The sequence below is a fragment of the Microcaecilia unicolor genome, chromosome 8 (genome assembly GCF_901765095.1).
Source record: "Microcaecilia unicolor chromosome 8, aMicUni1.1, whole genome shotgun sequence".
NCBI classification, from domain to species: domain Eukaryota; kingdom Metazoa; phylum Chordata; class Amphibia; order Gymnophiona; family Siphonopidae; genus Microcaecilia; species Microcaecilia unicolor.
Genome location: NC_044038.1, coordinates 195,658,882 through 195,681,789, shown reverse-complemented (window position 1 = coordinate 195,681,789; position 22,908 = coordinate 195,658,882). Strand labels below are relative to the sequence as shown.

Below are 22,908 nucleotides of genomic sequence, written 5' to 3'. Positions count from 1 at the left end.
AAGGTGTGCAGCACCATGGCCAAACCAAACGTCAAAGCTTGGAACTGAAAATGTTGGCCAAGAATTGTGAAGCGCAGAAGTTGCTTATGAAGCCAATTTGCCTCTTTGAGGTCAAGCGACGTGAGGAACTCCTCCAGCTGAACTGCTGTTATGACGGATTGTAACGTTCTCATGCGGAAATGTCTCACTCTCAGAGACTCGTTTACTCTGCGCAAGTCAAGCACCGGTCTGAAAGACTCTTTCTGAGGGACCACAAAAAAAAAAAAAAAAAAAAAGAAGTACCGACCTGAACAAAGCTCGGACTGCAGAACAGAAATCACAGCCCCCAAGTCCAGCAGAGACTGCAAAGTGTCGTTGACCACAGACTGCTTGACGGATGTGGCGCATCGCAACTCCGCAAAAGGCATCTCTCCTATGGTCACCGCAATTCCTAAACTGTACCAGTCTCTACTCAAGTCTAGAACCCATTGGTCTGACATGACTTTGGCCCACTCTTTGTAGAAAAAGGGTCAGGCGACCCCCTATGCTGGGAATGGAAGAGTGGGCCAGTGCCCCATCATTGCACAGACCGCCCTTGGGCTCCCTTTCGCTGGCCAGAACCCAAGGATCTTGTCAGAACTAAAGGAGGAACACTGCTGAAATGAGCTAGAAGCCCATCCAGGATGATAGTGGCGTGTTTCAAAAAACAGAGGCTTTGAAAACGTGTTCCCAGTTGAAGACTTGGGCTTGTCTTCAGGAAGGCGCTGGGATTCTAAGTCACCCAAATCCTTAATGATCTTTCCAAGTCCTTCCCAAACAAGAGCTTAGAGACCATATCCGCCGACCAATGGTGAAGCCATAGCAAATGCCTAGACGCCACAGCCAAAGACTTCTGCTTGGCAGATGCGCTCACCAAGTCATAGAGAGCATTAGCCAAATAAGCGAGACCCGACTTCATACAGGGAGCAAAGTCCGACAGCAAGGAAGAAACCTCCAGATTCTGCTCGACTGCCTGCTGTACCCAGGAGAGACAAGCCCTGACCGCATACGAACTGCATATGGCTGCTTGAAGCGCCAGGGCTGAAACTTCAAAAGGAGCATGTCAAGGAAGCCTCCAGATGCTGGTCCTGTATATCTTTCAAGGATACCCCCCCACACACACACACAGGGAGGGTGGTCTCTTTGGTAACCGCATCACCAGATCATCTACCCTAGGTAGAGCAAAAAGACTCTGGTGAATTTCTCCTGCTGGGTAGAGGTGAGCCATCTCAAGGCTCCCATCTGGATCCGACCACTGAGCCATTATAAGCTCCTGTATGGCACTGTATACTGGAAAAGCCCAGGAAGGCTTTCTAGTACTGGCCATTTTGAAGTTAACCGTAGAGGCTGTCAACTCAGGATCCTCAATATTCAAAGCTTGTAATGCGTCCAAAATGAGGGAGAGCAGCTCGTCCTGATGAAAAATACAAACATCCTCGGAGTCGTCCTGCTCCTCCTGAAGAATCTCACCCTCTTCCAGATCCTCCACTCTAGAAGGCCTAGAGGGCCCCCCCCAAAGCCCAAAAAGAGCGATTGGAAGGGAAATGAGGCCCTATGGAGCACACCGGATACCAAAGAAACCTTCCTATGCTTAAGGGCAGGAGTGTCCAAAGGGACCTCTAGCAAGGCCTCTCCGTCGGTCACAGAGAAATCCTGGGCAGAGGAAGCTAGAGGCGGCAGAGAAACTGAGCACACCCAGCAGGGCCCTCTTCATTAAAAAGGCCAGATGCACAAGAAGAATGAATTCAGTGGGGGAGGGAAGAGAAAGTCTCCCGGCACATCTGTCACAAAGTTCCCAGGAGTCGTCCCCCGAGGCTCCCTCGCCGGTAAAAAAAAAAAAAAAAAGAACAGCGAGCAAATTGGCCTGCCACCCGAGATCCCCCGCTTGAGAGACCGAGAGCTCCGCATCTGCTGACTCTTTCAAAATGACACTGGCGTCAACTTCCCGAGTCAGGAAAACTCAGTGTTGACGGGCGCTGCCAAACTAACCGCTCCCAAGCCATCTAAGCAGCCTGCGCTGCAAACTCCTGCTGCGGTCTACCTCTTGCAACAGCAGGAGCGCCTCAACTGCTTCTGTCATAAGAACTTCAGCACTAAAGCCCAGGAAGCAGCAGAGCACACTACCACTCTCACCCCAAACTCTGAAGATAAATCTCAGCAGCGGTCACTCCCAGGAGCAGCCCAAACGGCGCTCCACCATCCCAGCACCTGGTCTGTCAGACCTTGTGACTTGCCTCCTACGCTATCAAAAAGAGCCACAGATAAGGGTTTGTTTTTTTTTCCTCTGTGAGGAAAGAAATGCAGGCAAACAGCACAGCACACTGTGAGACCACTGGGAGAATGGGAGAGATGGGGTAAGGCAGAGACCTCGAACCCGTATGCCTCTAAAGTGGGCATCCTCAGCCACACACACCCTGCTCAACTGGCAAAGCACAGGAGCCTCCCTAAGAATAGAATCCAGGAGCTAGAATGAATCCATCCACCACCTGCTGGAGATAAGAGATATACTGACGGGGTGAAGGAGCTGGACATCCAGGGTCACTGTCTTCTTGTCAGTGTTCTCCATCTCCACCTGCTGGTAGGCGGATATTACCCACCAGTTCCTGGATTCATCTGCGTGCTGAAGCTATGGAAAAAAAGGTTGGAATATTTCCTAAAAGTCCATAAGAAATTATTAACATGGCCTTGGGAAAAATCCACTGCTTATTTCTAGGGTAAGCACCATAAAATGTATTCTACTGTTTTGGGATCTTGCCAGGTACTTGTGATTTGGGTTGGCCACTGTTGGAAACAGGATACTGGGCTTGATGGACCTTCGGTATGGACAACGATTATGTTCTTAGAGTAAGATGGCCGACCCGCCACTTTTAGTGGGGACAGCGTTGGGTATAGATAACCCTACTTACTGATGCCATGGAGCCATGCTTTGGACAATTATTTGACCAAGTCACACATCTGGAGTCTCTCCTGGCCGATACCAATAGCAATATTGGAGAATTTGAGCACCAGGTCTCTACACTTGAGGACTCAACCACAATCTCTGAGGAAATGACTGTGGGACTTACGAAACTGCACGACCTCAAAGAATCAATGACCTTGAGAATCACTCCCGGAGGAGCAATTTGTGAATTTTGGGGTTCCCAGAGCAAATTGCAGAGTGGTCTTTGGGGGTCAGTTCTGGAGTGTTGGCTGGCTTCAGAGTTCATGTTGTGAGACATCACGGGGCTGCTAAGTTTCGAGTGTGATCGAGTTGGCTGATGAGAGAGAACAGAGACGGCCCCATGTTGTGGTTATTAAAATCCACAACTACGGAGTCACGTGATGCTAGGCTAGGGGTAGGACGCTGCAGGACAGAGCTCCAAGGCCCCTGGGGTAAAATCTATCCCCCAGCAGCAAAAGAGTGCGATACAAAACCCACAAGCTGTAAGAGAACAATAGGAACACCGCAGCGAAGTGAACCATAGATCGTGAACACGAAACGTTGAGCGATATGGCATCCAAAGCTCAGAAGACGGAGCACGAAGGCAAGATGGCGGAGCCCGGCCCCTTGGGACAAACAGTGAGCTCCGCCTGGGCGGTGGAGATTGCTGCGGAGGTTTTGCTGTTGCTGGAATCGTCGGTAGACGCAAAACTGCAGAAAATTTTAGAAAAGCTAGAAAAGATGGATGGCAAGCTGGAGGGGTTGCGCACAGACAAGCGAGCTTTCAGCAAACATTGTCGGACATGGAGGATCGATGCGCACAGCAGGACAGCCAGCAACGGGAATGACAGAAAAAGCGCTCACAGGAGGACTTGGAAAACAGGGCGAGAAGGAACAATCTTATGCAAGGTTGGGTTCCCTGAATCCTTGAGAGAGGTGGATTTAAGAGAATTTCTCAAGTCATGGCTGCCCAAGGTGTTGAAACTGCAGAAATTGGAGAACATTTTTGAAAATAGAGCAAGCACACCCTTTGGGTCAGTTAAGGCAGGAGCATTGCGCCCGAGAGTGGTAATTTGCAGGATCTTGAACTATACCCACAAACAGGAGATCTTGAGAGCTTGGAGATCGCTTGGTAAGGTGAACTATGAAACGCATAGTATATTACGCTTTCAAGATTTCTCAGCAGCAGTAGCGGCACAGCATAAGGAGTTTGTGGAAGCATGCACGGAGTTATTTAAGAAACGAGCCCGATTTGCACTGTTATACCCTGCACGGCTGAGGATCCAGCACGATGGCAAGTCACATTTTTTCAGCTCATTGGCAGAGGCGTTACAGTTTGCCAAGTGTATAGAAGGTGAAGCAGAGCAGGGAATCGGAGAGGATGTCAGCTAAACTTGTTCGGGGCTTCAGTACGGGAGCTATCGCCTGTTGGTACTGAAAGTGAAGACGAGGGAGAGATTCCAAGTTTATAAAGGTTTCGAGGGGAGACTTCTGTTTGACTTTAACTTCATGAAAGGGCAGTTTGAGATGTCGTGTCGGTAATAGATGGGTGAGAGATTTGGGACTAAGGGTGGGGATTTTGTGGAGTTCTTTGGTGTAACATTCAAACACGGCAGTTGAAGGTTATAGGTATGAATGTACTAGGTTAAAAAACTATAGGTTAGCGGTGGGCAGAATTATACGGTCTGTGCCAGATCCGGTGGTGGGAGGCGGGGCTGGTGGTAGGGAGGAGGAGATAGTGTTGGGCAGACTTATACGGTCTGTGCCCTGAAAAAGACAGGTACAAATCAAGGTAAGGCATACACATGAGTTCATCTTGTTGGGCAGACTGGATGGACCATGCAGGTCTTTTTCTGCCATCATCTACTACTATTCCTATATAAAAATGTTGTGGCTGCGGGGGAGGGGCGGAAATGTGACTAGTTCTCTAGGGAGAATAATGTTTGGGTTGCATTATGGGAGAAGGGGGGAACTTTTTATTTTTTTTACACATCTCTCTCTCTTTCTTGCATGCTTTGGATGGAAGGAACAGAGGGACATGAGGTTAAATAGGAGGGGCACGCCCTCATATGTATATATGCAGAAACGATTACCATATTCTGAGAGGGATTACTGGGGCAACTTAAGTTAATATCTTGGAATGTGGGGGGGGGGGGGTCTCATCACCCATAAACCGTACAAAAATTCTACAGGCGCTGCGTCGGCATACAGCGGATATTGTATTCCTCCAAGAGACACATTTAACTTCAGCAGAGCACAGTAAATTTCAGAGAGGTTGGGTGGGAAGTGTGGTAGGATCCCCGGATTGTCATAAGAGGGCAGAAGTGCTGGTACTTTTTCATAAAGGGATTACAGTTACATATAAAATCGGTTAAGCGGAGCACGGATGGGAGTAGCACGTATGTCTTATGTAATGTATATGCACTTAACGTTTATGATAAAAAATTCTATAGAGAGATAATTGCATTGCTGAGTCCATACCAAGGGGGCAATATTGTTCTTGGGAGGGATTTTAATACTGGTGTTTGATCCCCTGGTGGATAAAACAAGCACGTCGGGCCAAGGGCAGAGTTACTATTTATGGGGGTTGCCTTTCTTGTGTTCAACTTTAGACTTGATAGATGTGTGGAGAGTCTTGCATCCCATGAGTAGGGATTACACACATCTATTTCAGGCTCACTCATCGCAATCCCGTATTGATTATTTCTTCATTTCCAGCCCCCTCTTTTCCAGAACCTCAGTAGCGGAGATAGGGCCATATGAGATTTCAGATCATTCTATCACATGGGTGCAGTTGGAGATGGTCAGGGATTGGGGGGGGGGCCCTTTGAGTTGTATCAGGACATGAAGTTCCAGGCATTCCTGAGAGATAAGTGGCGAGATTTTGAGTATCATAATAGTGGGCATGTGGAGCAGACTAGTTGGTATTGGGGAAACAGCTAAGGCAGTAATGCGAGATCATTGCTTACAGGGCATGGGTGAGGAAAATGAGGGATAAGGAAATCTTGTGATTAGAGCGGGAGGTACGCATACAAAGGACTAGTTATGGGGAGTCTCAGACGGGAGATAGGAAACTGGCTTTTTTGGCTTCCCAGAGAGAATTAAATGAGCTGCTACACGAGAGCACGGAAATCCCATTTGTACTATAAACACCAACTTGTTATGTATGGGAATAAGGGAGGGGCATGTTAGGTCGTTTGGCTCACCTAGAATTTTGCAAGTGAGGGATTCAGGGGGCAGATTGCTTAGAGTCACAGGGGAAATAGAAGGATTTCAGAGGTTTTATGCAGAGCTGTATAAGGAACTGACAGAGAATGTCTGATAGTGCAGTTTTTTTTGGATAACATTGAGCTTCCTAGGATTTCAGCTTCTCAGAAAGAATTTCTCAATGCTTCCATTACAGAGGGAGAGCTGATATTGGCGTTGCAACAGAGTGATATTCACAAGGCGCCTGGTCCCAATGGGTATAGCGTGGCATTTTATAGATTACAAGAGCAGGTGACACCGCCCCTGCTGAACCTGTTTAATTCTTTGGCGGTCTCTGGGACGGTACCAGAGACCTTCAATATGGCTAAAATGATAGTTTTGTTGAAACAGGGTAAAGATCTGGAGGAAACAGGGTCATACAAGCCAATATCTTTGTTGAACTGTGATGTTAAATTGTATGCTAAAATTTTAGCTAATCAGTTGGCTAGGGTGCTTCCAGATTTGGTAGCATCTCCGCAGGTGGGATTTGTGAGGGGTCGCTCAGTGGCAAGTAATGTGAGGGCCCTTATTGCCTCATTGAAGATGGTGGAAGAGCAGAGGCGGCCTTCTTTGCTGGTCAGTTTTGATGCAGAGAAGGCGTTCGATCGTGTGGTCTGGAGGTTTATATTTGCAGTTTTACAGAAGTTGGGCATTGAGGGGTTTGTTTTTTTTTTTTAAGAGACGCAGTGGGAGCCCTTTACTCGAATCCGCGGGCGTTTGTGTGGATTAATGGTGAATGGTCCTCGTTGTTTCCGATAGAGAGGGGTACATGGCAGGGGTGTCCTCTTTCCCCATTGTTGTTCGTTCTCACATTGGTTCTGTTGATGAGATATTGGCTCTCACCCAGAAGTGGCAGGGGTAACATGGGGGTCATTTGCAGATGATATTTTGGTGCACCTTACTGAACCAAGAAATCTTTGGAGGCACTACTGGAATTATTTCGGGAATATGGGGACTTTGCTGGGTTCAAAATTAATTTTTCTAAATCCCTGGCTCTGATGGCTACTGAGAGCTTAAAGTTGGAGTGGGGGGAGGCGTTCCCATTAAAGTGGGCGTTGGATTGTTTCACTTATTTAGGGGTCCAGGTTGCTATGAGAACGTCAGCTTTCTATAGTCTCAATCTCAGTAGGTTGTTGGATAATATGAAGGAGCGGATGAGAAAATGGAAAGTATTGCCACTCACGTTGCATGGGCGGATAGAGTTGTTCCTTATGGTGGAATTTCCACGGTGGCTTTATACATTTCAGGTGTTGCCGTTGCGTATACGGAATAAAGACAATGCAATTTCATATGCACTTAAGGTTATTCATTTGGGGGAGGGGGGGACAAAGCCCAAGCTTCCGCTGGGTTTACTGTTTGGGTCCTGGAAGGTGGGGGGTATGGGGGTCCCGGATATTAAACGGTATAATCAAGAGTGCATGTTGAGGCATTTAGGAGATTGGCTGCTGGATAGACAAGATTTACACCAAGAAATTTGGAACAGGACTTCTTTAAGCCGTATCATCTGTATTTTTTGTTACAGGGTTCGAGGCGAATGCTGCCGGACAAATTCAAGAATAATTTGGTGTTAGGGCCTTAGAGAGGATTGGAGAGATTTGAATAGATATTGGGGGTTGGCTGAGGACGTCTCGGATCTCCTGCAGGTAACCCTATGTTTTCACCAGGCTCTGATAACAGAGTGTTTCGAAGCTGGGCGTCTCTGGGGATCACGAGATTGGAGCATGTTCTTGGGGTAGGGGAAGAATTGTTGAGTTTGGGGGCATTGGGGGTGGGCATAGATCTTAGGCATGAGTCGGGACCCTTTGCTTGGACAAGTTGGGCAGCGGACATGGCCGATCAGGGATTTTTTTCAAGGCAGTGCCTGGGGAGAGGCTTTCAATTTCGGGATTACATAAGATCTTTTGGGAAATAGTGTCTAGTAAAGCTACAGATATCACATTACGTTGGGCGCAAGACTTGCAGCGATCAAATTTGGAGTTAGACTATACAAAGCTAGTATCCCGTATAGCTACTTTATCTGTAAATGCAAATCTCAGAGAATGTCAATATAGAATTATGTATAGAGCTTACATTACCAAAGCCCAGGTGTTCAAGATGGGGGGACTTCAGACCCTCTTTGTTCAAAATGCCAGCAAAGGGAGGGTACGTTGATTCATTATCTATGGGAGTGTCCTTTAATAAAAGTCTATTGGGAAGAGATATTTAAGTACTAAGAACTTCTAGTGAAATCCCGGATCATACTTTCTCCCATGGGGGTTCTGTTGGATAAGTACAAACTATTTGTTCTTCAACGAAGGGGGACTCAGCAATTTCTTCGTAAGGCCTGCATATTGGGAAAAAAATTGATTATGAATGTGTGGCTAAGTGCAGCTCCACCAGACTATTGGTATTGGAAGAACAGGTTACACAACCTTTTATTACAAGAACTTAGGGTGGTGGGACCGTCCCGAAGAGCTCGGTTTCTGGAAATATGGGGACCATACGTACAATCATTGTCATCTAGGGCACGTAGTTAAGTGTTAAACGGCTTCTGAGTTGTTGTTTCCACTCCCCCCCCCTTGTTGGGGGTGGATATAGATAGGACTATCATAGTAGGATAATAATATTCTAGAGATTGCAAGGGGGTCAGGTAACTTTTGGCCATATTGACGACCCAGCCCAGAGATTGAAGGACTGAAACCACTCTGGCTGTAGTTAGATGACTCTCTTTTTCTGAGTCTGCTCTGATGAGCCAGTCGTCTAGGTACGGGTGAACCCGGATACCCTCTCGCCTGAGAAAAGCAGCTACTACCACCATGACCTTGGAGAAGGTTCGGGGAGCTGTGGCAAGGCCAAAAGGCAAGGCCCGAAACTGGAAATGTTTTCCCAATACCGCAAACCGCAGAAACTTCTGGTGCGGGGGCCAAATTGGTATGTGCAAGTAAGCTTCTTTCAGGTCCAGAGATGTAAGAAACTCTCCTGGCTGTACCACCGCAATGACTGAGCGCAGGGTTTCCATGTGAAAATGCCGCACTCTTAAGGACTCATTCAGCTCCTTTAAGTCCAGGATCGGGCGAAAAGACCCGCCTTTTCGTGGCACCACAAAGTAAATGGAGTAGTGGCCTAGACCTTGTTCGGCAGGAGGCACCGGGGTCACAGCCCCTATCTGGCACAGACTGTGCAAAGTCTCCTCTACCGCCACCCGTTTGGCAGCAGAACCGCATCGGGACTCCACAAACACGTCTCTCACCGGGGCATCGAATTCTATTCGGTATCCGTCTCTGATCAGGTCCAAGACTCACTGATCTGCGGAGATTTTGGCCCACCCCTCGAAAGAGAGGAAAAGTCTTCCTCCGATGACAGGAAACGAGGAGGGGGCCGGCGCACCATCATTGAGAGGGTTGCCCCTGAACCGGCAGCTGCGGAACGTTTGTCTGAGCAAAAGGAGTTTCTCTGCTGAAAGCGGGCACGAGAAGTGAACCCAGCAGCACGCCCCGGGCGGTACCTTCTAGCTTCACGGAAGCGAGGTCTGTAAGAGGAGCGGACCGCCTGATCCTTAGAGGAAGGCTTCGGCCTATCTTCGGGCAAGCGCTGAGATTTGGAATCCCCCAGGCCTTTAACTATGTTTTCCAGCTCCTCACCAAACAGGAGAAGGCCTTGAAAAGGCAACTTCACCAACCTTTGCTTAGAGGCCATGTCCGCCGCCCAATGTCGTAGCCAAAGAGTGCAGCGAGCCGCCACTGCTACAGCCATTTGCTTAGCCGAAGCTCTGACCATATCATAAAGGGCGTCAGCCAAAAAGGACTCCATCCGCGGAGCCACTTCAGATAAGGTCTCCGCTCCATCACTGGGCTGTTCCACTGCCTACTGTAACCAAGCCAGGCAGGCTCTAGCAGCATAACAACCACATGCAGACGCCCGAACAGTGAGACCTGCCAAATCAAAGGACTGCTTCAGAGCTGAATCAAGCCTGCGGTCTTGAATATCCTTCAGGCCAACACCTCCTTCAAAAGGGAGGGTCGTTCTCTTTGTCACAGCCGTGACCAGGGCATCCACTTTAGGCATTGCAAAGCGAGCCAAATGTTCCTCACTCAGAGGGTGTAATTGCCCCATAGCCCTAGCAACCTTCAAAGGTCCCTCGGGGTCAGCCCATTGAGCCGAAATAAGCTCTTGGAAGGAGTCATGCTAAGGAAAAGCTCGAGCAGGCTTTCTGGTACTAGCCATCCGTGGATTAACAGAGGAGGCTGTGCCACTCCCTGGATCTTCAATCGAGAGGGCTTGTAAGGCATCTGAAATAAGCGCTGGCAGCTCCTCGCAGTGGAAAATCCTCACCGCAGACGGATCATCAAGATCCTGTGGCAATTCTGCACCCGACTCTGGCTCCTCAGCCCAAGAAGTTCTGCCAGACCCCTCAGAATCCTCATAGCCCGACCACGGGCGAAGGGGGGGGGGGGGGGAGGGGGGTGCGCCACACTCAGAAGGGGAATTAGCTCTTCTGCGTTTATCAGGAGGATAAGAAACAGGCAAAGCCAACTCCAAAAGGCCAGGATCCACTGGGGGGAGCAGGCAGAGGGTCCGAAGATCCCTGTGGAAGAGCTCTTTTAAGCATGTATGCCTTATGCAGCATTAAAACAAAATCAGGGGAGAAAACCGCTCCCTGACCGCCCGGATCCTGCCCAAGGCTATCAGCCTCACTCAGAGGACCCCCCCCCCCCGGATTCAGGGCTCTCCGTCACAACGGAGGCCGCGCCATGTGGAAAATCCAAAATGGCGTCCGCTGCCAGATCAGAGCGCGAAAGATCGCCGCTCACCATGCTCGGGCCGGCTCTACCATCTGTACAGCACGATTTACAGAGCCCTGCTGCTGATTTGCGCTTGCCACATTTAGAACAGCGCTTTACAGTCTCCGCAGCCATAGCCAAAAATGGCGGTAAAATTCAAAGGTAAAATTATGTATCATACCTGATAATTTTCTTTCCATTAATCATAGCTGATCAATCCATAGACTGGTGGGTTGTGTCCATCTACCAGCAGGTGGAGATAGAGAGCAAACTTTTGCCTCCCTATATGTGGTCATGTGCTGCCGGAAACTCCTCAGTATGTCGATATCAAAGCTCCATCCGCAGGACTCAGCACTTAGAGAATTACACCCACAAAGGGACACTCTGCCCAGCTCACCACCGCCGAAACGGGGGAGGGGAATTAACCCAGCTCATCCCCACACAAGTGGGGGAGGGGAATCCGTCCAGCTCATCCCCGCGGAGCGGGGGAAGGACACCATACCCGCCGATGCGGGGGGGATCTGGCTTATCCTGCAACCGCAACCGCGGGAGGAGCTGACTGACCCTAACACCGCCGAAGCGGGAGGGGTACAAAGCTGCCCTACTGCCGCACGAAGCGGGAGGGAGCGCCGGCAGAATTTAAGTCTCAATCCAGCCCCGTAAAACGGAGGGGAGAGGAATGCAGCAGCTCACTAACACAAATTCGTCTCAACTCTTGAAGAGTCCATTGAAAAACTTGAACACAAAGTCCTCCTGAACAGGAACTGAAGACTAAACTTGAACCTGAAATGCAACCAGAATATAAACAATACAGATATCTGGGAGGGGCTATGGATTGATCAGCTATGATTAATGGAAAGAAAATTATCAGGTATGATACATAATTTTACCTTCCATATCATCATGCTGATCAATCCATAGACTGGTGGGATGTACCGAAGCAGTACTCACCCAGGGCGGGACATAGAAATCCCTGACCGCAATACTGAAGCTCCAAACCGGGCCTCCGCCCGAGCAGCCACAGTCAAGCGGTAATGCCTGGAGAAGGTATGGGCCGATGCCCAAGTTGCCGCCTTGCAAATCTCTTCCAAGGAGACGGACCCGGCCTCTGCCATCGAGGCCGCCTGAGCTCTAATGGAGTGAGCCTTCAGCTGGATAGGCGGCACCTTCCCCGCGGCCACATAAGCCGCTGCAATGGCTTCCTTGACCCATCTTGCCACTGTAGGCTTAGCAGCCTGCAGACCCTTACGAGGACCTGCAAACAGGACAAACAGATGATCCGACTTCCGGAAATCATTGGTCACTTCCAAGTATCTGATGATGACTCGTCTCACATCCAGATATTTGAGAGCAGAGTATTCCTCTGGGTAGTCCTCCCTACGAAAGGAAGGGAGACAGAGCTGCTGATTCACATGGAAGCGAGAAACAATCTTGGGCAGGAAGGAAGGCACTGTGCGAATAGACACTCCTGCCTCCGTGAACTGCAGAAAGGGCTCTCGACATGAGAGCGCCTGGAGCTCGGAAACTCTTCTGGCTGAAGTGATAGCCACCAAAAAGACTGCTTTCAACGTCAGGTCTTTCAGAGATGCCCTTGACAAGGGTTCAAAAGGCGGCTTCTGCAAGGCTCTTAGCACCAGGTTGAGATTCCACGCAGGCACCACTGAGTGCAGAGGAGGGCGCAGGTGATTAACTCCCTTGAGAAAGCGCACCACATCTAGCTGCGAAGCCAGGGAAGCACCCTTCAGGCGGCCCCTGAAGCAAGCCAGAGCCGCTACCTGGACTTTAAGGGAGCTGAGCGACAGGCCTTTCTCCAGACCTTCTTGCAGGAACGCCAACACTGAAGAAATTGGAGCAGTGAAGGGAGAAAGTGAGCCTGATTCACACCACGCTGCAAAGATACGCCAAACCCTGGCATAAGCAGTAGAAGTAGAGCGCTTCCTCGCTCTCAGCATAGTGGCGATGACCTTGTCTGAGAAGCCATTCTTTCTCAGACGCTGCCGCTCAATAGCCAGGCCGTAAGACCAAAGGGGGAGGGATCCTCCATCACCACGGGACCCTGATGCAACAGGCCCTGCTCCACTGGCAGCCGCAGAGGATCGTCCACTGAGAGCCTGATCAAGTCCGCATACCAGGAACGTCTGGGCCAGTCCGAACCCACCAGGATTATCCGGCCCGGATGCTTTGCCACCCGGTCTAGCACCCTGCCCAACACGGGCCAGGGCGGGAACACAGAGAAGCTCCTGTGTCGGCCACTGTTGGAGAAGAGCATCTACTCCCAGGGATCGAGGGTCCAGTCCTCTGCTGAAAAAGCGCGGCACTTAGCAATTGGTCGATGACGCCATCAGATCTAGGCTCGGCTGGCCCCAGCGCTTCGTGATGTCCAAGAACGCCTGAGCAGATAGCTGCCACTCTCCGGGATCCAAGGTATGGCGACTGAGAAAGTCCGCCTTGACATTCATGACTCCGGCAATGTGGGCCGCTGACAGCTGCTCCAGGCTCGCTTCCGCCCACTGGCATAGATTCATGGCCTCCTTGGCTAGAGGGGCGCTCTTGGTACCTCCCTGGCGGTTGACATAGGCCACAGCCGTGGCATTGTCCGACAGGACCCGTACTGGCTTCAACGCCAGTACCGGGATGAACTCCAAAAGCGCCAACCGAATGGCTCTGAGTTCCAGGAGGTTGATAGACCACTTTGCCTCTGCAGGAGACCAGAGCCCCTGCGCTGTCCTTCCAAAGCAGTGGGCTCCCCAGCCCGACAAAGAGGCGTCCGTCGTGACGACAATCCACTCCGGGTTCACCAGAGGCATTCCTGCAGACAACTTGTCTGTCTGCAGCCACTAGCTCAGCGCCTTGCGCACTGCTGGGTCCAAGGGAAGGCGCACAGCATAATCCTCCGACATCGGAGTCCAGCGCTGCAGCAGAGAGTGCTGTAGTGGTCTCATATGAGCCCTGGCCCAGGGCACTACTTCCATCGTGGCCGTCATAGAGCCCAACAGCTGCACATAGTCCCAAGCCCGAAGAGGAGAGGCTACTAGGAACTGGTCCACCTGAGCCTGAAGTTTGACAATCCGATTGTCTGGCAGGAACACTCTGCCCACTTGGGTGTCGAATCGAACTCCCAGATACTCCAGGGACTGAGTCGGGCGCAGCTGGCTTTTCTCCCAGTTGATGATCCACCCCAGGGAGCTCAAAAGAGCAACCACCCGGTCCACAGCTTTGCCGCACTCTGCATAAGAGGGGGCTCGGATCAACCAGTCGTCCAGATAAGGATGGACTTGTACTCCCTTTCGCAGGAAGGCCGCGATGACCACCATTACTTTGGAGAAGGTCCGCGGAGCAGTAGCCAACCCGAAAGGGAGGGCTCTGAACTGGAAGTGTCGGCCCAGGACTGCAAAACGCAGAAAGCGTTGATGAGGAGGCCAGATGGGAATATGCAGGTACGCTTCCTTGATGTCCAAGGAAGCCAAGAACTCCCCTGCCTTCACTGCCGCTATAACAGAGCGGAGAGTCTCCATGCGAAAGTGCCACACTTTCAAGGCCCGATTGACCCCTTTGAGGTCGAGGATAGGCCGGACAGAACCTCCTTTCTTTGGTACCACAAAGTAAATGGAGTACCGTCCATTGCCAATCTGATTTTCTGGCACCGGAACGACCGCACCCAGGCGTATCAGATTGTCCAAGGTCTGCTGCACTGCCACAGCTTTGACCGGAGACTTGCAGGGAGAGAGTACAAACCCGTCTCTTAAGGGTCGGCAGAACTCTAGCTTGTAGCCGTCTCTGATGACTTCCAGCACCCAAGCGTCTGAAGTTACCCTGGTCCACTCGCCCAGAAACGAGGACAGGCGTCCTCCAATCTGCACTGGGCCATGGACCAGGGCCCCGTCATTGGGTACGAGACCCTGGGGGAGGACCGGAGGGCGCTCCTCCGGGACGGCGGTCTCTGCGAAAGGAATGCTGCTTGGGGGAGAAGTTCCTTTTGAAGGAAGAGGGGGCAGAGGAGCCCGACTTGCCGGGCGGTACCGACGGGCTTCCTGAAACCGTCCTCTGGGGATACCGGGGCGAGCACTGGCCCGAGCCCTGACCTCTGGTAACCTCTTGCCCTTAGACGTGCCGAGATCGGTCACAATTTTGTCCAGCTCGACCCCAAAGAGCAGCTTGCCTTTAAAAGGCAACTTAGCCAGGCGGGACTTAGAGGCGTGGTCCGCAGACCAATGTTTCAGCCAAAGCCAGCACCGCGCAGAGACCGTCTGAGCCATACCTTTAGCCGAGGCTCTCAAGACATCATACAGTAAGTCTGCCAAATAAGCCAAGCCCGATTCCAGGGCCGGCCAATCCGCCCTCAAGGAAGGATCCGAGGGGGAAGCCCGCTGCATCATCGTCAGGCACGCCCTGGCCACATAGGAGCCGCAAACTGAGGCCTGCAAACTTAAGGCAGCCGCCTCGAAGGACGACCTTAAAGCCGCCTCCAATCTTCTGTCTTGGGCGTCTTTTAGGGCCGTGCCACCTTCCACCGGCAACGCCGTTTTCTTAGGCCTCACGTTCACTTTCAGGCAAAGGATAGAGGCGGGACATAGCCCTAGCCACTTTGAGTCTCGCTTCCGGGACATCCCATTGAGCCGAAATTAAGGTGTGCATGGCATCATGCACGTGGAAGGTTCTAGGCGGGCGCTTCGTCCCCAGCATAATGGCAGAGCCAACAGGGGCTGAGGGAGAGACGTCCTCTGGCGAGGAAATCTTCAAAATGCTCATGGCCTGCAGTAACAGGTTGGGCAAATCCTCTGAGCGAAAGATCCGCGCTGCAGAGGGGTCATCCGCTCCATCCGAGCGGGAATCCGTCTCCTCCAAGGAATCCCCAAAGGACCGTTGGGAGAACTCAGATACGCTGCCCTCATCTACATCAGAGGAAACAGCGTCCTCTAAGGCCTGGGCATCCACCCGAGGGCGTTTACTTCCGGGGGCCTCAACCCCGTTATCGGACAAGGGAGAAGGGGCAGCGTTTTGCATAAGGAAGGCCTGATGCAGCAGCAAAATAAACACGGGGGAGAAACCCCCCAGACTGTGTATTTCAGCAGCCTGGGCCACAGCCCTAGACGCACCCTCAACCGGCGCTCGCAAGAGCGGGGGAGCAACATGCTGCGCATCCAAGATGGCGTCCGGCGCGACACTCCGCGAAGGAGCCGCGCGGGAAGAACGGTGCTTAACTTTAGCCGCTTTTTTGCCGTCGCCCAAATCAAGGGCGGCCATGGCATGAACGTCTCCCAGCTCAAGGGCGGCCCAAGAAGAAGCCGTCCGAGCAGAGTGGCCGGCCAAGATGGCGGAGGCGAGCAGCGGGGGATGGGCGTTTATGGCGGGAAAAAACTGCCGCGCCGGAGGAAGACCCGGGACAATGACCGGCCTCCAAACTGACACCCAACAAGGGCGAATCAGACTTTAAAACCCCCGCATCCCCGCTAGAAGCGCACACGCAGTCCGGGGAGCGATTCTTCGCGCCCTCGCCCTCCGACGCCATAGGCCACGTGGAGATCAATCAGGGAACCCCCTGCCCGCTATAAAAAGGTAAAAATTACCTGCTTCTCGCTCCGAGCTGTAACGACCTGGTGTCCCAGTGAGTAGCTGCAATAAACGTTTAAATAAACTTCGAAATAAACGCCCTTAAGGACATCCAAAATTTTTTTTTTTTTTTTAAACGGAGCCAGCGGGAGGGAGGAGAAAAGGAGGGACCTGGCGCCACCAGGTTTGCACTTGCTCAAGAAGAGCCCTCAACCCCAGGCACTCAACAAAACCTAAAAATTAGGCTTGGAGACCTAGCCAGAGCTGCTGCTGTGTGTGACCACCACCTGCTGAGATAGAGAACATACTGGGGAGTTTCCGGCAGCACATGACCACATATAGGGAGGCAAAAGGATTGCTCTCTATCTCCACCTGCTGGTAGATGGACACAACCCACCAGTCTATGGATTGATCAGCATGATGATATGGAATTTAAGTTTTATAAATATGGCAATCACGTGGGGAAACATTTGGTGCAGGTGGTTAAGCAGTGGGGTGAATCTCAAGTGGTGTCTGTTGTGCGACCCTTTGGGCACGCTGGTTACTCATAGTGACAAAATTGCAGACATCTTCAAAGCACACTTTCAATCCCTGTATGGGGATGTGGAGCAGACTCCGAGAGGGGCAGATACCATCTTTTTTGATCAGGTTAGGTTGTCTCACTTGCCCGAGGTGGCAGTGGACACCCTCAACCAGCCCCTCCAAGCTAAGGAACTTCATGCAGCCATCAAACCCTTGAAAACCTGGATGTCCCCTGGTGCCAACAGATATTCTGTTTTATAAAGCCCATTAAGTACAGATACTGGGCCCCCTTTTAGATTACCAGACTGTGATGGCAGTGGAGACCTTCCTTCTATACAACAATATAGCCCTTATTACCCTTAGGGTGGTGGACTTTGGTCTTGGGGAACTGAGGAACTGAGTTCGAGTCCCACTTCAGGCACAGGCAGCTCCTTGTGACTCTGGGCAAGTCACTTAACCCTCCATTGCCCCATGTAAGCCACATTGAGCCTGCCATGAGTGAAAAAGCGCGGGGTACAAATGTTAACAAAACAAAAAAAACTGGGTAAGACACCAGATGTTGCCAACTCTTACCAGTCAATAGTTTCTAAATGTGGATGTGAAACTCCTGGAGAAAAGATTAAAAAAAAAACAAAATCAGGGCCTATTTGCCTTCGTTAGCAAGCGAATCCCAAACCAGGTTTGTGCAGCCATGGCAGTTGGTACTAAATGTTCGGAAAAACTTATTGCCATGTACCACTGTAAGGCCTTGGCGATCCCATCTTTGGCAGTCAGCTTAGATGCTGAAAAGGCCTTTGACAAGGTGCGGCGGTTTCACTTGTATGCAGTCTTGTCCCAATGGGTGGTTTCTCTCGGCCAGTTGGGTCCTTTATCACAGGCCCAAATCATGATGTAATGGTCACTGGACATTGGTCTTTTCAATTCAGTGGGGCAGGCGGCGGGGGGGGGGGGGGGGGGGGGTCCCTTTCACCACGCATTTGCCTTGCTTGTGCTTAAAGCCGTTGCTTAGGACAATGGTTCCCAAACCTGGTCCTGGAGGCACCCCAGCCTGTCAGGTTTTCAGAATATCCACAATGAATACTTATTTACTTGTAACACTTATACCCCACGCTTTCCCACTCACTAGCAGGTTCAATGCGGCTTACAAATCCTACAGATTAAACAAAGTAGCACAAAATGGATAGAGCTGTAATACAGTAAGTAAAAAGGTCATTTAAATAGTAATGCAAATTAAACAAAGTAATATAAAATGCATGTAGATATAATATAGTAAATTGAAAAGTGATCGTAATATGTGGATAGGTGAGATGGGCAAGGAAGGAGGATGGTAGAGGTAGGGAATGGAAGATAGGTGTGTAATGGGGTTAGCATATTATTCATAATGGGAGAGTGAAAGGGAGGGAAGAAGAGGGATGCACTAGAATGTATAGGGAGGTGTAGGAAGAGGAGTGTACTAGAAGACTAATACGGGGACATATTCCAGATATAGTCTTCGCAGTCTGATCTAGGTAGTACAGATGGTCTCGCAGATGAAGTCAAGTCTTTATTGTAGGCTTGCTTGAAGAGGTAAGTTTTTAGCAGCTTCCGAAAAGGTCACTGACTAAACGGATAATCTTGGTAAGGCATTCCAGAATTGGCTGCCCAAGACTGAGAAGTTGGATAGCAGAGCCAAAAAAACATAGCAAAAACTTTTTTCAGTATATTAAAAGCAGGAAGCTGGCAAAAGAATCTGTTGGGCCGCTGGATGACCGAGGGGTAAAAGGGGCGATCAAGGAAGATAAAGACGTAGCAGAGAGATTGAATGAATTCTTCATGAGAGATTTGCATGAACTACCTCCACCTCATGCAAATTTCTCATGAATATTCATTGTGGATATTCTGAAAACCTGACAGGCTGGGGTGCCTCCAGGACCAGGTTTGGGAACCACTAGCTTAGGCAGATAGTGATCTTGGGGTTATGGTTTCCTCAGTAGACAGCGTTAGCTTTTGCAGATGACCTGTTTGTGCGGCTAACTTCTCCCAAAACCACTTTGAAGCAACTGCTAGCCCTTATTTGGGCTTTACCCTCAAAAAAGCCAGATTGGTGGTTTTTCCCTTGATAATCAGCTGTGCAGACCTCTTGGACAGGACTGTTCCCACTCACCTAGGAAACTAATGCTTGGAAGTATTTGGGGATGTATTTTTCTTTTTCTCTGCTTTGTATAGTCTAAATGTAATGTCTCTTGGAGGATACTAAACTGCAGATGTGAGCTGCTTACCCTCTCTGTGGGGTTGCATTTCCCTTTTCAATATGATGTTGGCATCCAAGTAGATTTATGTCTTTCAGCAGTTGCCTCATTTAAACAGCATTTTAATGAGAGATTATTTCAAAGATTTTGAAGTTACCACTTGAGACCTTGCCTGTCAGAGGTTTTGCAGAAGCACCGGTCACATGGGAGTATAGGGTTACCGAGTATATGGTACGCTGAATGAGACATATATATAAATGATTGGTTTCCAAGTGTGTAACAGAGAAATAACTTGTGCAGTTGTACCAAATTGGTTCATTTTGGCCACATTTATTCATGACATTTATACCCACATTAGCGCGAAAAATGTAGCTTACAAACAAAGTGAAGAAAAAATATGTACAGAATATAACACAAATTACAATAAGTTCAAGAAGCAACATTCTGCTTGCCACTTGTCCTTTGCCATCAGGAATCTTCAAGTTTCCATTCTGTACACAGGCTGGAGAATTTGGCATGATTTTTCTAGTACCAAGGGTCAAGCTTTTCAAGCCACGTGGGTACTCCTTTGGTTAACCCTACCACCGACAGCACATAGTCAGTTGTTGAACTTTAATATTCCCCCGTTTGCTTTTTGTGCTGAATGTTTAATACTATGACAGCTCTACATGTGGATGCCTTGATTGTTTGGGGGGGGGGGGGAGGGGGGCAGAGTGAGTTGATCACAGTGTTGTATCTGTTTTTTTTTCTAGGTTTTCCAATAAAATAAAAATGGAGTAGCTGTCTAAACCTTGCTCCGCTGGCAGAATGGAAAACATTGTTACTAAGGATACTAGACGGCCCAAGGTTTCCTTGATCACCGCAGCCTTCCAATAGAAACAACAGGGGGACTCACAGATCCAGAAGGTGATGCTCAAACTGCAGGGCGTAGCCATCTTGAATGACCTCCAGGATACAACAGTCTGAGGTAATGCGGACCCACCTCATGTAAGATTCCACCAGTTACACTACCAAACACCCACCCAACTATACCCTAGGTAGGATTCCCCACACCATTGAGATGTGCAACCCTGGCTGGAGGGAAAGGAGGAAGCTTCCTATCCACCCCTGCAAGGCCTGGATCCTCTGAAAGAAACCAGCCTCATGACACCCCACCAGACTTGCCCAGCCGATAAGAGCGAACATCAAAACCTGCCTCTGGCCGAAGATCCCCTACCTAACCTTTTAGGCATGTCTTCTCGCGAACAGCCTCCCCCAAGCCCCACAGAAGCTTAGCGAAGTCCTTTCCAAAACAGTATAGACCCCCAAAAAGGGAGGGAGCACAGCTTGGCCTTAGAGTCCACATTGGCCACCCAGCCTCATAACCAAGAGCAATACCATATTCTTTATTGATGCCCTTATACATGACATCCACCAGGAAGGAGGACCCCCCCCCCCCCAACTTGGCCACCTTAGCAGCAACCGAAGAACAATCAGGAGCAGGGTCATAAAGAACCCGTTCTGCCCAACAGAAACACATCCTAGCCACCAGACCACTGCAAATGAATGCCTGGAGGACCAAAGCCAACAGATAAAAACTGTGCCACAACATTTACAGTCCTGCTGATCCTCAAGGGCCGCCACCACCGCAGCCTTACCCCCCCCCCCCCCCCAGCAATCCACAGGGTTCGTAGTGTTCCTGGTAACAACCGTGACCAAGGCATCCACCATAGTCAAAAAGAATCCCTATCCACCTGAGGAAAAGGATACAAATGAGCCATAGCCTCTGGTTAAGGCTCCAGTGAGGTCCATTCCACGTGAATCACATCCCAAAGGTCCTGATTCGCCGGGAACATCTTAGAAAGAAAGCGGACCCCCTTAACCAGAGGATCCACATTCTGATCTCCTGAAGCACCCACCGAGGAGGCTAGCCTCCTCCTGAAAGGCTAAAGGGAAAATTAGGTTACCTTGGTAATTTTCTTTCCTTTAGTCATAGCAGATGAAGCCATTAAGTATGGGTTGTATCCATCAACCAGCAGGGGGAGATAGAGAGCACTCAACTTTTCACAGTGCCTCATGGCCAGCCAGCTCCACTGCCTCTTCAGTATTTGAAGCTTCCAAAGCAGTATGGCAAACCGCAATGGGAATAACATGAACTTTCCTCACAGCGAATGATGGCCCCTTAACAAGGGCATGAACTCAAAAGGAGGGAATGAACACATCCTCCTGGAGGGAATAAACTCGTCCTCCTTATTGTATAACTGGAGGGGATACACGCAACCTCCTGGAGGGAATAAACTCATCCTCCCAAAACGAACTGGAGGGAATGGACTCATCCACCTATAAGTGAACATGAATCCTGAAGACTGTTTTCCAACTTTCTCCCAAGGAAGGAACTTCAGGAAACAAGAACAGAACCTGAAACAGATTCACAGCATACAGACAATCATGCAGGGAGGGCTCATGGCTTCATCTGCTATGACTAAAGGAAAGAAAATTACCAAAGTAAGAACCTAATTTTCCCTTCCTTGTCATCAAGCAGATGAAGCCATTACGTATGGGATGTAACAAAGCAATCCCTATATAGGGTGGGAACAGGTCACACCACACGCTAGCACTCATCCCTCCTAGCAGCCACATCCAGCCTGTAATGTCGGGCAAAAGAGAGCTTAGAAGCCCATGTTGCTGCACTGCATATCTCTTGACGAAACAGTGCTCCAGTTTCAGCCCAAGAGGAAGAAATCGCTCTGGTAGAATGCGCCTTAAAGGCTACAGGCGGAGACCGGCCGGCAAGCAGATAAGCTGAAAACAGTTTCTTTGAGACAGCGGGCAATAGTGGCTTTAGACGCTGGAGACCCTCTGCGAGGACCTGATAGCAAAACAAACAGATGATCATAGATCCTGAAAGAGATAGTAACTCGCAGATACTGCAGCAGAGTCCTGCGCACATCCAACAGGTGCAACTGCCCAAAAGATTCTGGAAACTCCTCATCAAAGGAGGGCAAGAAAATAGGCTAGTTTAGGTGAAACGCTGAAACCACCTTAGGCATGAAGGCAGGCACGGTCCGAACCGTGACCCCGGACTAAGAATTGCAGAAATGGGTCTCTACAGGACAGCGCCTGGAGCTCCGACACCCATCTTGCTGAAGTAATGGCCACAAGAAAAACAGCCTTTAGTGTCAAATCTTTCTCCAATGCTCGCCGAAGCGGCTCAAAAGGAGAAGCCTGCAGGGCCTTCAAAACTAGCCCCAGGTTCCAAGCTGGACAGGGTGCTCGCACGGAAGGCCGGAGCACCCCACTAAGAAACCATGCCACATCTGGATGAGCAGCTAAAGACATGCCTTCAACCTTACCACAAAGGGAGGCCAACGCTGCCACTTGCACCCGCAGGGAATTATAGGCCAAGCCTATTTGTACACCATCCTGCAAAAAGTCCAGAATCAGCGAGACAGGAGCCCGCATGGGTGTGATCGCTTTTGAAGCACACCAAGACTCAAACTGGCGCCAAATCCTGGCATAAGCCACGGAAGTGGAACGCTTGTGGGTCTGCAGGAGAGTGGAAATGACTGTTTGAATAGCCTTTGTCCCTCAATTGCGCCCTCTCAATCGCCATGCCATAAGACCAAAGCGGCAGGCGTCCTCCATGGCTACCAAGCCCTGTGACAACAGGTTCAGTACCAGAGGT

At 50.1% G+C, this 22,908-nt stretch overlaps 1 protein-coding gene across 1 annotated transcript in view; it reads right to left on the bottom strand.

Annotated features, from left to right (window-relative positions):
- The window catches only part of TPD52L2 (TPD52 like 2), a 184,055-nt gene that overhangs the window by 119,638 nt on the left and 41,509 nt on the right, over positions 1 to 22,908 (bottom strand). The window contains 1 exon segment of the mRNA XM_030213589.1: positions 21,556 to 21,563. Coding sequence (XP_030069449.1) covers positions 21,556 to 21,563 — 8 coding nt within the window.